This window comes from Micropterus salmoides, unplaced genomic scaffold (genome assembly GCF_014851395.1).
Source record: "Micropterus salmoides isolate LMB-PRFRI ecotype aquatic unplaced genomic scaffold, ASM1485139v1 Ms_hic_scaffold_1976, whole genome shotgun sequence".
NCBI lineage: Eukaryota > Metazoa > Chordata > Actinopteri > Centrarchiformes > Centrarchidae > Micropterus > Micropterus salmoides.
Window position 1 is genome coordinate 25,327 of NW_024041124.1, and position 12,880 is coordinate 38,206.

The following is a 12,880-nucleotide window of genomic DNA, read 5'->3' on the forward strand; positions in this document are numbered from 1 at the left end:
TGAGCCAGGCTGTTGGGGGGATGAAGGCCCTTGTGGTGAGCCGGGCCCTTGCGGTGACCCAGGCTGTTGGGGGGATGAAGGTTCTTGGGACGACCCAGGCCCTAGGGGCAATCCAGGCTGTTGCGGGGATGAAGGTTCTTGGGACGACCCAGGCCCTAGGGGCAATCCAGGCTGTTGCGGGGAAGACGGCCCTTGCGGTGAGCCGGGCCCTAGGGGCGAGCCAGGCTGTTGTGGGGATGAAGGTTCTTGGGACGACCCAGGCCCTAGGGGCGAGCCAGGCTGTTGCGGGGATGAAGGCCCTTGCGGTGACCCAGGCCCTAGTGGCAATGAAGGTTCTTGGGCCGAGCCAGGCTGTTGCGGGGATGAAGGCCCTTGTGGTGAGCCGGGCCCTAGGGGTGAGCCAGGCTGTTGGGGCCCTTGTTGTGACCCAGGCCCTAGGGGCAATGAAGGTTCTTGGGGCGAGCCAGGCTGTTGCGGGTATGAAGGCCCTTGTGGCAAGCCGGGCCCTAGGGGCCAGCCAGGCTGTTGGGGCCCTTGGGGTGAGCCGGGCCCTAGGGGTGAGCCAGGCTGTTGGGGGGATGAAGGCCCTTGCGGCGAGCTGGGCCCTTGCGGTGACCCAGGCTGTTGGGGGGATGAAGGTTCTTGGGACGACCCAGGCCCTAGGGGCAATCCAGGCTGTTGCGGGGATGAAGGTTCTTGGGACGACCCAGGCCCTAGGGGCAATCCAGGCTGTTGCGGGGAAGACGGCCCTTGTGGTGAGCCGGGCCCTAGGGGCGAGCCAGGCTGTTGTGGCAATGAAGGTTCTTGGGGTGAGCCAGGCCCTTGCGACGACCCAGGCTGTTGCGGAGATGAAGGTCCTTGCGGTGAGCCAGGCCCTTGCGACGACCCAGGCTGTTGCGGGGATGAAGGTCCTTGGGACGAGCCGGGCCCTAGGGGCGAGCCAGGCTGTTGCGGGGATGAAGGTCCTTGGGACGAGCCGGGCCCTAGGGGCGAGCCAGGCTGTTGCGGGGATGAAGGCCCTTGCGGCGAGCCAGGCCCTAGGGGCGAGCCAGGCTGTTGCGGGGATGAAGGTTCTTGGGGCGAGCCAGGCCCTTGCGGCAAGCCGGGCCCTAGGGGCGAGCCAGGCTGTTGCGGGGATGAAGGCCCTTGCGGCAAGCCGGGCCCTAGGGGCGAGCCAGGCTGTTGCGGGGATGAAGGTTCTTGGGGCGAGCCAGGCCCTTGCGGCAAGCCGGGCCCTAGGGGCGAGCCAGGCTGTTGCGGGGATGAAGGCCCTTGCGGCGATCCGGGCCCTTGAGGTGACCCAGGCCCTAGGGGCAATGAAGGTTCTTGGGGCGACCCAGGCCCTTGGGGTGACCCAGGTTGTTGGGGCCCTTGGGGCAATGAAGGCCCTTGCGGCAAGCCGGGCCCTAGGGGCAAGCCAGGCTTTTGTGGACATGCAGGCCGTTGTGGCTGCGCTCGGATTGGCTCAATGCGCTTAAATGTGGGATAGGATTGGCCACTGGAGCCAGGAAATACGCCTGGGTCAACCTTCAGGCTTCTCTCACAAGATGCGGTAGCAACTTGTGTCTGATCAAACGCATTGACGTACAACAACTGCAGGCTGTAGCGGTTACTCTGTAATACAAAGAGCTTTTTGAAGTAAGAACTCAATTCAAGACATGCAAAACTACACCAATATAATAGACTACAGAGCCAAGACAATTACTTCAAAGTACATTTAACAAAGCCTACCCGTTTCACATGGCACCCGGTAAAGGGTACAGCCAAGGTGTTAGTCAAAGGGTTCACTTCATAACCACAAGACTCTGGAGCATCCATAACAGACAGCAGGTCCTTTGAGCCTGATGAACGAAGTGAAAGCCTAGTCAGTTTACAACATGCATTCAGCAAAATAAAGACATTTAAATAGGCAGCAAAGTCAAGTACATACCCACAACTTTAACTTCACTTAATGAACCTTTCAGCACAGTAATTTGAAAGCCAACGTCACTGCAAACCACATCTAGCCCAGTCCGACGCCGACTGGTACCGCTGGTCTGGCTCCTTGAAGGGGTATTGTCAAATTCCATCTGGAAACTACTATCAGTACCTCTGCGCCATGTTCTTGGACTAGAATCTACTGTGTCAATCTGGTCTCCATGGTTAGCAAAATTGTAGAAGTTTCCACTGGCGGTGGCACCTTCAACTTGAAGCAATGAATCCTCAAGAACTGCATCTTCACCGCTGTCGTCCTCCCTGCGGTCATCTGGAGTGGAGAGGGGCAATTGTTACCAATGTCACAGATTGCAGTCAAAGAGAATTCAGCCATTTCCTGTCAAATCGATGTAGACAGCCCAGCCAAATGGTTTCTTCCAGTCTTTATGACTAAGCAGTTGCTAGAGTGGACTGAAACACAGACATCTCAGGTCATCCATGCTTGATATGATGGAAATACATAGGCTAAAACTAGGTACACGACAATCTCCACTATCGCGGCTGCCATCTTTGTTCCGATAGACGTTAACTCTGGTTTTTCCCTCAGGCGTCTTGCGGTGTTGAGAAAGTTACTCTTTTTGCAGAACTTCCAGGTTCTGATTCATTACACCGCCAGAATAATAGATACCTCCTCGTTTCCCATTGAAATACTGGCATTGTGAGTGCGCCAAAGTCACAAAATAATCTCATTTTTTGCTGAAGTATAAACATTTGTAAACAACTGTAATAGATATTTAGTTTAATTGCTAAACTACAAGTGAACAAAATTTCAATGAATTTGAACAACAACCTTGGGAGTTTTATTGCCCGCAAAATCTGCTTCAATTGACTAAGAACATAAGAAGCAGCCAGCAGAGTGTGCTATAGCCATGCCGTAGGGTCACACCTTTTGCTTTAACTTCAGGGGAAAACAAGACAAGTGTAAGGGACTACTTTTGGCTTTTAAATGACCAGTGTTGTGCAATTATTGAAGCAATAAACCTGGTCTTGTTATCATTTTCAAGTATATTTCAAGCCCTTTCCAGCTGTACAATTTGTTTTAGCATTTGACCACACTGCAAATTTTGTTCACATACCTACTACAATCATAAAGTCCATGACTTTGTAAATGACAGCTACAAAGCGATGTCTGCGTGTTACCATCCCTCATAAATGACAGTGGTCCAGTTGTAGACGTATGCAAAAGACGACATTTGCAAGAACCTGCTTTCAGTGACCACACGCTTATTATCGGTGCTGTGTCATTGGTGGTTGTTTACCTGGCGAGGGACGTTGAATTTTCTTGATCCGCGCCCATCCCTCTACTGAAACCAGCAGAGTCGCAGTCAGGACCAGCAGCAGCTCTACCCTGACGCCAGCCATGAATCAATGTGAAGGCCCTCCTGCAGTTGCTGAGCACCCAGACAAAGATATAGCCTCTTGAAACGGAGCGGGTGGCGGTTTGAAGTCAATTGAGTGCACCTGGTGACTACTGATTGGCACTCAACTAAAGTCACAGGTTTGGGAATGAAAACTGCCTGTTTACTAAAGGAAATGCCTATTTCATGTTTCTAAGATGTTACAGTTCTTTTAAAATAAATCAACTGACCAACATTTAATGATGTAAATGTATGACATTATGTTACAAGTTACAGGCACACAGTCTGTGCAAATACTTTTTGAAATCTTTTCTTAAGTATAACTGGAATTTATCTTTCAGACAAACATTTTGAATACTGCAAGCATGTTCAGTTATTTTATTTTTCTAAATAACACCTTGGATATTGCTTGTTACACATTTAATCAACACAGGGTTTTCCTTTGGGTGCTGCATTACATTTGGAGGTGTCTCTAATATTGTCATTGTCTTCCTCATGTACAGTGTGTACATGTCATTGTTTAAAAAAATCATTGAAATAGATTAAATACTATATGAAACCATCTACTCTCCATCTCAAAAGTAGAATCAACAGCTAAAACCATCTTACAAGCATCACACAAATACATTCTATCACAAAGATGTTGAATAGATTACACTTTACAGTTATACCTAATAAAGGTTGTCATTAACATTTAAATGCTTCATTTCACTGACTGAAATAATTAAACTCAGCTGGCTTTCATTTCAGTCTCCAAAAGAAAAGCTTCATGTAAACGGCTATGTTCAAATGTATTTCACAGAGCATTGCCGGACTTTTATCTTTTAAAGTTCTTCCATGATGATGGATCAGAAATCACACCTTTCAGCGTCTTTAACTAGAAGAAAAATATAAAATAAGACACCGAAATTTCTCGGGGGTGGCAAAAGAGTTTATTGCAAATATTTCAGTACAAGAACACAAACACCCATATAGTCTACTACTGCACCACAAGTCAAATAAGCAGACTATTCAAAAGTCTTTATCATTTAAAACATTAATGTCCTTTCTTGTAATCTTATTCTCTAGAGCCAAAAGAAAAACCTGGGTGTTTTTTTTAGTAGTGAAGTAGAAATTCCCTTGTAGGCGTTGGCCTTATATTTGACTTTGTATGTAAACGCACCGCCCCAAACGATTGCTTCACTTTTGGTCTGAAAGCACCATAATAGCAATGCGCCAAAGTACATGCGCACCTGGCTTTAAAAGGGAATGGGAAATGATAACGATGCCATTTGACCAACTATAGTGTATTAATGATTATTGACAAATATATATTGACATTTAGGCTACCTCTCCTCCACTCTGTAGGGCAATCGCCTGCAGGACTTAAAAACAAGGCAAAAACATAAAAGGTGCGCAATGTGTTTCAGCGTCGTCAAGGTAACGTGATAAAGTGCTGTCCCGTTCACAGCATTTTGAGCCAGTGACGTCAGTAAAGTCTGAGGGTTCAGGGCTTGGGCCTTGGACTCTAGCTCAAAGACTTGTGAGCATGTCTGACACAAAGATTTTCCCCCTCATCATTTTTAACTGCCCCCTCAGTCACTTCATCCTGGCGCCAGGCCTGAAACCAGGAAATATTTTCCATCAAATATGATCCAGTTTCAGCAAAATCAGTGAATAAAGTTGTGCTTTTATGAAGTAAGCAGTGGTATTTTTTGTCATTGATGGACCAGATGGTTGTGCACCACAGACAATCTACATAAAAACTAAAAATCACATTTACACTGCAAGCTCAAGAGGCAGCGATACAGCTGAAAAGTAAATTTCTGCTCTATGTAAAAAATTATGACCATTAGCTACTAAGGGGTCATAAATGCATGCCAGAACTGAAGACGCCGTCTTACGGTTTACAAATGTCATCATCTTTGTTGTTTTAATACAGACACATTTAGATATGAACATAGTAATGGGTTTTTTGTCCAGCTTTCTGCCCTCATTTTTAAGCTGCATCTCTGTTTCTTCATAATTCTCAGAATGTCATTTTGTGCAGTCTCTTCAACAAAGTCCAACCACTAATAAAACTTGATCAGTACTCGTATTTTCCCTTGTCATGTTACCTTTATATAGCACACCATTCACAACCCAATATATCATCCAAGTACTTTTCAACTGGGGAGGATGTAGTTTTGGTGTTGAAGTACTGCATTATTCTGAGGTGTTTCCGTTGATCCTCTAGGGATATTTGCATTCTCATTTTCCCTCTTTATCTACAATATACAGTGGATAGATTCCTCTGCTCAAAAGGCTGAAGATCACTACCAACAGTATCCTTGTAAGAACAGTGTCACCGTTTCACCCCACACAAGTCATTTACAGACTTACAAGTCTACATCAACAAAAACCACAAGACCTGGTATACTGTGTTATAAAATGCGATTTATTCCCCCCCAAGTCTTCTGCAGCATCCTTATGGTGCCTGGAAGAAAAGAAATTGATTAGACTTTTAAATACACTGAGCTGATAGCACATTGGCATAGTTTACAGACTCACCTTTCCATCAAAGCACCGTTGTTCACATGGCCTATCTGCTGGTAAACACACTTCTGTAGAGCACATGAAATAGATCTACAGGGGGAAAAACAAAACACCATTCACCATGGCAGAAACAGTTTATACATCCCATATGCATTTTCCACAGAATGACAGCACTGTTGCCTCTAAAGTACAAAATCTCAAGTGGAGGCAATTCAGTTTGGAGCAGACACTTAACACTTGAAAGCTAGACAAATATTACATTGACATATTTGGTAAATTTCATTTCCACTTTGCAATCATAATAGCGGGATAGAATACATTTAGTCAACAGGTTACGGTTCTATTTGTAAAAAACGACAACTTAATGAACAAGTCACCACATTACTGTGTCAGGGCAGTTGTACACAGCATAGCTTTGACCATTTAGACCCATAACGGCTTCCTGATTACTCACTTCTTCATCAAGGTATTTGTTTGTCTTTTGAACCATAAACTGGAAGGCTTCAACCACAAACCGCCTCTGATGACGATTTTTGCAGTCAATGATTTTAAGGAGGGACACATTTGGAGCATAAAGGTTGGGACACCTGGAGACAAATATGACTCATGGTTAGGCAGAAAGAGGGCGAGGAGGGTGTGTTTTAGTACACATGGAGTTCGGTCATGCTTACCCTTCATAAATAAGCACCAGTGCATTCCTTGCAGAGCGAGGGTAAGCTACACAGTAGTTGACAAGGATTACCGCATCTGGTTTTGGTGATATCAGGCGCAGTTCAAGATAGACTGGACTGCCAAGGAGCAGTCGCAAGGGCTGATTATTTGTGGGCAAGTAGCTTGAATACGTCTGATCTGTTGGGGTTAGACAGACAAAGAGCAAACAGTCAATGAATTTGACAAGTCCATATTTCAGAGCTACTCGTATGCAATCCTACTCCAGCAGAATCAAGATTGTACTTGTTGCAATTGGTATAGAAAATAAGGCATAAATACCCAACCTTTAGCAATTCTCAAGTCAACAGCATATAAGCCATTAGAGAGGACCGCTGACGGCAAGGTGGAACTCGGGGTCTTCACCATGTAGCCAACGCTGGTTAGTGACTGCGGAGCAACGCCTGCTTTGCTATAGCGACACTCAACCATGAACCTATGCAGATACGTGGGTTAACATTTAAGCTTAGCACTACACAAAAACACAACAGAGTGGTAGAATTGTGCCCACAGAGTCAAAGTGTATTGTGTAACACTAACCTGAGTGGATCACGTGTTGCAATTACGCCATACTGGAGGGTCAGAGATTGGATGACAGTCTGCACTTCAGCCAGGTAGATCATCGTCTCACCAACTTCCTGTCAAGAAAAGTCAACTTGTCAGCTGTTTGCTTCAGGTTTCCCAGCAGATTACACAGCATGCATAATGTAAGGCCTGAAGCACACCCTCCAAGACTCCCAGTATGTTTAGAGTGAGTGCATTTATAAAATCCCTTTACTTGTGATTTAGCAATCTGCTCTTTTAATGACCACCACATTGAGAAACACATAATATTCTGTGCACCTTACAGCACAGTTAAAAATCTGAAATCTAGATGCAACACTATCAACCTGTGACATAACCGTGCGCTACAATGGCAGGTCAGGGCGAGGAAGTCGAGGCAAACGGAGGGCTGCAGCATTAAACGTGCTGCCTGTATTTGGGACAAGAGTCTCAGGGACAGGCCTTTTTCTGCCTGTCAGAGAACATGAAGTCTCTAGCAACTTAACTGAAAGTTAAATGTAATCCCTTCTGTTCACAGTATAGGTAGTAACCCCATTGCAGAAAATAAAATCATCTCCCCTTCAAGGATCTTGCTAATTGTTCAGTCAATCTCAATTGAGCATGAAGGCCTGCAGTGTGAATATAGCTTAACTAGGACTAAGCTTTTAAATTAAGTTTTACGGAGGTCAAGTTGTGAAGCATCTTCCAACTTGCTAAAAAAGTAACAAAGTGGAAAGTGCACTGGGAAAAATGTAAACACAAAGGGCATGACTTACATAAGCATGAACTCCACATTCTGAATTTTTGAACTTAAAGATGGCAACTTTGTCGTTGACAATGACTGGTTTACAGTTTGTACTCCCAGAAACAACAAGCTTGGTGGGGTCCACAGGGATTGATGCAGAGTTGGCACGAATGGCGAACACAAAGTGTTGATCAACAGTGCACTCTAAAGAGAGGGGGGGCAAAAGTCACTTGAAAGACAGACATTTCCTATTTGAACATTTTTTTAAACCACTTCTCCCTAATCAGAAGCCTCACCATCCATTGGGTAGTAGCAGGTAGATGTAGAAGAATCCACACAGCATCCCATCATCTCACAGTCTGAGGATGATATTCCTGACTGGCCACAAGTCACCTGCTCTCCTGTGGGGATGCCACAACCTAATAGGACAAAGACCAAAAAAATAAACAAATTCTGACATCAAAAAACCAAAATCCAGTAAAGTGTTACTGTACAACATTTCTATTCAGCACATTTGCTGAACATACTTTGTACTGACCATGTGTCATTGGCAATGTTTGTAGTTGCGGCCCTTGCGGGGATGAAGGCTGTTGCGGGGATGGGGGCCCTTGGGGTGAGCCGGGCCCTAGGAGCGCTCCAGGCCGTCGCGGACATGCAGGCCGTTGCGGCCGCGCTCGGGTTGGATGAATTTGCGGGGATGAAGGTTCTTGGGGCAATCCAGGCAGTTGTGGGGATGAAGGCCCTTGGGGCGACCCAGGCCATAGGGGCAAAGAAGGTTCTTGTGGGGATGAAGGCCCTTGGGGCGACCCAGGCCATAGGGGCAAAGAAGGTTCTTGTGGGGATGAAGGCCCTTGGGGCAACCCAGGCCATAGGGGCAAAGAAGGTTCTTGTGGGGATGAAGGCCCTTGGGGCGACCCAGGCTGTTGTGGGGATGAAGGCCCTTGGGGCGACCCAGGCCCTAGGGGCGAGCCAGGCTGTTGCGGGTATGAAGGCCCTTGGGGCGACCCAGGCCCTAGGGGCGAGCCAGGCTGTTGCGGGGATGAAGGCCCTTGGGGCGACCCAGGCCATAGGGGTGGAGCCAGGCCCTAGTGGCAATGAAGGCCCTAGGGGTGAGCCAGGCTGTTGGGGCCCTTGGGGCGACCCAGGCCCTAGGGGCGAGCCAGGCTGTTGCGGGGATGAAGGCCCTTGGGGCGACCCAGGCCCTAGGGGTGAGCCAGGCTGTTGCGGGGAAGAAGGTTCTTGCGGCGAGCCAGGCCCTTGTGGTGACCCAGGCCCTAGTGGCAATGAAGGTTCTTGGGGCGAGCCAGGCTGTTGTGGGGATGAAGGCCCTTGGGGTGACCCAGGCCCTAGGGGCGAGCCAGGCTGTTGTGGGGATGAAGGCCCTTGGGGCGACCCAGGCCCTAGGGGCAAAGAAGGTTCTTGTGGGGATGAAGGCCCTTGGGGCGACCCAGGCCCTAGGGGCAAAGAAGGTTCTTGTGGGGATGAAGGCCCTAGGGGCGAGCCAGGCTGTTGGGGCGACCCAGGCCCTAGGGGCAAGAAGGTTCTTGCGGGATGAAGGCCCTTGGGGCGAGCCAGGCCCTTGGGGTGAGCCAGGCTGTTGCGGGGATGAAGGCCCTTGGGGCGAGCCAGGCCCTTGGGGCGAGCCGGGCCATAGGGGCATGAAGGCCCTTGGGGGATGAAGGCCCTTGGGGCGAGCCAGGCCCTAGGGGCGAGCCAGGCTGTTGCGGGGATGAAGGCCCTTGGGGCGAGCCAGGCCCTTGGGACGAGCCGGGCCCTAGGGGCGAGCCAGGCTGTTGCGGGGATGAAGGCCCTTGGGGCGAGCCAGGCCCTTGGGGCCGGGTCTTGGGGCGAGCCAGGCCCTTGGGGCGAGCCAGGCTGTTGCGGGGATGAAGGGCCTTGGGGCGAGCCGGGCCCTAGGGGCGAGCCAGGCTGTTGCGGGGATGAAGGTTCTTGGGGCGAGCCAGGCCCTTGGGGCGAGCCAGGCTGTTGCGGGGATGAAGGCCCTTGGGGCGAGCCAGGCCCTAGGGGCGAGCCAGGCTGTTGCGGGGATGAAGGTTCTTGGGGCGAGCCAGGCCCTTGCGGCAAGCCGGGCCCTAGGGGCGAGCCAGGCTGTTGCGGGGATGAAGGCCCTTGCGGCGATCCGGGCCCTTGAGGTGACCCAGGCCCTAGGGGCAATGAAGGTTCTTGGGGCGACCCAGGCCCTTGGGGTGACCCAGGTTGTTGGGGCCCTTGGGGCAATGAAGGCCCTTGCGGCAAGCCGGGCCCTAGGGGCAAGCCAGGCTTTTGCGGACATGCAGGCCGTTGTGGCTGCGCTCGGATTGGCTCAATGCGCTTAAATGTGGGATAGGATTGGCCACTGGAGCCAGGAAATACGCCTGGGTCAACCTTCAGGCTTCTCTCACAAGATGCGGTAGCAACTTGTGTCTGATCAAACGCATTGACGTACAACAACTGCAGGCTGTAGCGGTTACTCTGTAATACAAAGAGCTTTTTGAAGTAAGAACTCAATTCAAGACATGCAAAACTACACCAATATAATAGACTACAGAGCCAAGACAATTACTTCAAAGTACATTTAACAAAGCCTACCCGTTTCACATGGCACCCGGTAAAGGGTACAGCCAAGGTGTTAGTCAAAGGGTTCACTTCATAACCACAAGACTCTGGAGCATCCATAACAGACAGCAGGTCCTTTGAGCCTGATGAACGAAGTGAAAGCCTAGTCAGTTTACAACATGCATTCAGCAAAATAAAGACATTTAAATAGGCAGCAAAGTCAAGTACATACCCACAACTTTAACTTCACTTAATGAACCTTTCAGCACAGTAATTTGAAAGCCAACGTCACTGCAAACCACATCTAGCCCAGTCCGACGCCGACTGGTACCGCTGGTCTGGCTCCTTGAAGGGGTATTGTCAAATTCCATCTGGAAACTACTATCAGTACCTCTGCGCCATGTTCTTGGACTAGAATCTACTGTGTCAATCTGGTCTCCATGGTTAGCAAAATTGTAGAAGTTTCCACTGGCGGTGGCACCTTCAACTTGAAGCAATGAATCCTCAAGAACTGCATCTTCACCGCTGTCGTCCTCCCTGCGGTCATCTGGAGTGGAGAGGGGCAATTGTTACCAATGTCACAGATTGCAGTCAAAGAGAATTCAGCCATTTCCTGTCAAATCGATGTAGACAGCCCAGCCAAATGGTTTCTTCCAGTCTTTATGACTAAGCAGTTGCTAGAGTGGACTGAAACACAGACATCTCAGGTCATCCATGCTTGATATGATGGAAATACATAGGCTAAAACTAGGTACACGACAATCTCCACTATCGCGGCTGCCATCTTTGTTCCGATAGACGTTAACTCTGGTTTTTCCCTCAGGCGTCTTGCGGTGTTGAGAAAGTTACTCTTTTTGCAGAACTTCCAGGTTCTGATTCATTACACCGCCAGAATAATAGATACCTCCTCGTTTCCCATTGAAATACTGGCATTGTGAGTGCGCCAAAGTCACAAAATAATCTCATTTTTTGCTGAAGTATAAACATTTGTAAACAACTGTAATAGATATTTAGTTTAATTGCTAAACTACAAGTGAACAAAATTTCAATGAATTTGAACAACAACCTTGGGAGTTTTATTGCCCGCAAAATCTGCTTCAATTGACTAACATAAGAAGCAGCCAGCAGAGTGTGCTATAGCCATGCCGTAGGGTCACACCTTTTGCTTTAACTTCAGGGGAAAACAAGACAAGTGTAAGGGACTACTTTTGGCTTTTAAATGACCAGTGTTGTGCAATTATTGAAGCAATAAACCTGGTCTTGTTATCATTTTCAAGTATATTTCAAGCCCTTTCCAGCTGTACAATTTGTTTTAGCATTTGACCACACTGCAATTTTGTTCACATACCTACTACAATCATAAAGTCCATGACTTTGTAAATGACAGCTACAAAGCGATGTCTGCGTGTTACCATCCCTCATAAATGACAGTGGTCCAGTTGTAGACGTATGCAAAAGACGACATTTGCAAGAACCTGCTTTGAGTGACCACACGCTTATTATCGGTGCTGTGTCATTGGTGGTTGTTTACCTGGCGAGGGACGTTGAATTTTCTTGATCCGCGCCCATCCCTCTACTGAAACCAGCAGAGTCGCAGTCAGGACCAGCAGCAGCTCTACCCTGACGCCAGCCATGAATCAATGTGAAGGCCCTCCTGCAGTTGCTGAGCACCCAGACAAAGATATAGCCTCTTGAAACGGAGCGGGTGGCGGTTTGAAGTCAATTGAGTGCACCTGGTGACTACTGATTGGCACTCAACTAAAGTCACAGGTTTGGGAATGAAAACTGCCTGTTTACTAAAGGAAATGCCTATTTCATGTTTCTAAGATGTTACAGTTCTTTTAAAATAAATCAACTGACCAACATTTAATGATGTAAATGTATGACATTATGTTACAAGTTACAGGCACACAGTCTGTGCAAATACTTTTTGAAATCTTTTCTTAAGTATAACTGGAATTTATCTTTCAGACAAACATTTTGAATACTGCAAGCATGTTCAGTTATTTTATTTTTCTAAATAACACCTTGGATATTGCTTGTTACACATTTAATCAACACAGGGTTTTCCTTTGGGTGCTGCATTACATTTGGAGGTGTCTCTAATATTGTCATTGTCTTCCTCATGTACAGTGTGTACATGTCATTGTTTAAAAAAATCATTGAAATAGATTAAATACTATATGAAACCATCTACTCTCCATCTCAAAAGTAGAATCAACAGCTAAAACCATCTTACAAGCATCACACAAATACATTCTATCACAAAGATGTTGAATAGATTACACTTTACAGTTATACCTAATAAAGGTTGTCATTAACATTTAAATGCTTCATTTCACTGACGGATGGATGGATTTCACTGACTGAAATAATTAAACTCAGCTGGCTTTCATTTCAGTCTCCAAAAGAAAAGCTTCATGTAAACGGCTATGTTCAAATGTATTTCACAGAGCATTGCCGGACTTTTATCTTTTAAAGT

At 47.4% G+C, this 12,880-nt stretch overlaps 1 protein-coding gene across 1 annotated transcript; it reads right to left on the reverse strand.

The window, feature by feature from the left end:
- Positions 1-5,727: 5,727 nt before the first annotated feature.
- LOC119911234 lies at positions 5,728-12,047 on the reverse strand. The gene is made up of 13 exons (XM_038730047.1): positions 11,930-12,047; positions 10,631-10,945; positions 10,432-10,541; positions 9,640-10,314; positions 8,381-8,597; positions 8,139-8,261; positions 7,874-8,046; positions 7,095-7,192; positions 6,842-6,990; positions 6,518-6,695; positions 6,301-6,433; positions 5,862-5,936; positions 5,728-5,787 (listed from the first exon to the last, which is right to left on the reverse strand). The coding sequence occupies exons 1-13, from the start codon at positions 12,030-12,032 to the stop codon at positions 5,779-5,781; spliced, it is 2,358 nt and encodes a 785-aa protein (XP_038585975.1). The 5' UTR covers positions 12,033-12,047; the 3' UTR covers positions 5,728-5,778.
- Between the last annotated feature and the right edge of the window lie 833 nt (positions 12,048-12,880).

Excerpts from the sequence above, each read along its gene's own strand:
- LOC119911234 (XM_038730047.1), bottom strand. The coding sequence starts at position 12,032 with ATGGCTGGCGTCAGGGTAGAGCTGCTGCTGGTCCTGACTGCGACTCTG. Across the intron at positions 10,946-11,929 it reads AATTCAACGTCCCTCGCCAG|ATGACCGCAGGGAGGACGAC; the intron begins GTAAACAACCAC and ends TCTCCACTCCAG. Across the intron at positions 8,598-9,639 it reads CCCCAAGGGCCTTCATCCCC|GGGTCGCCCCAAGGGCCTTC; the intron begins GCAACAGCCTGG and ends CCCCTATGGCCT.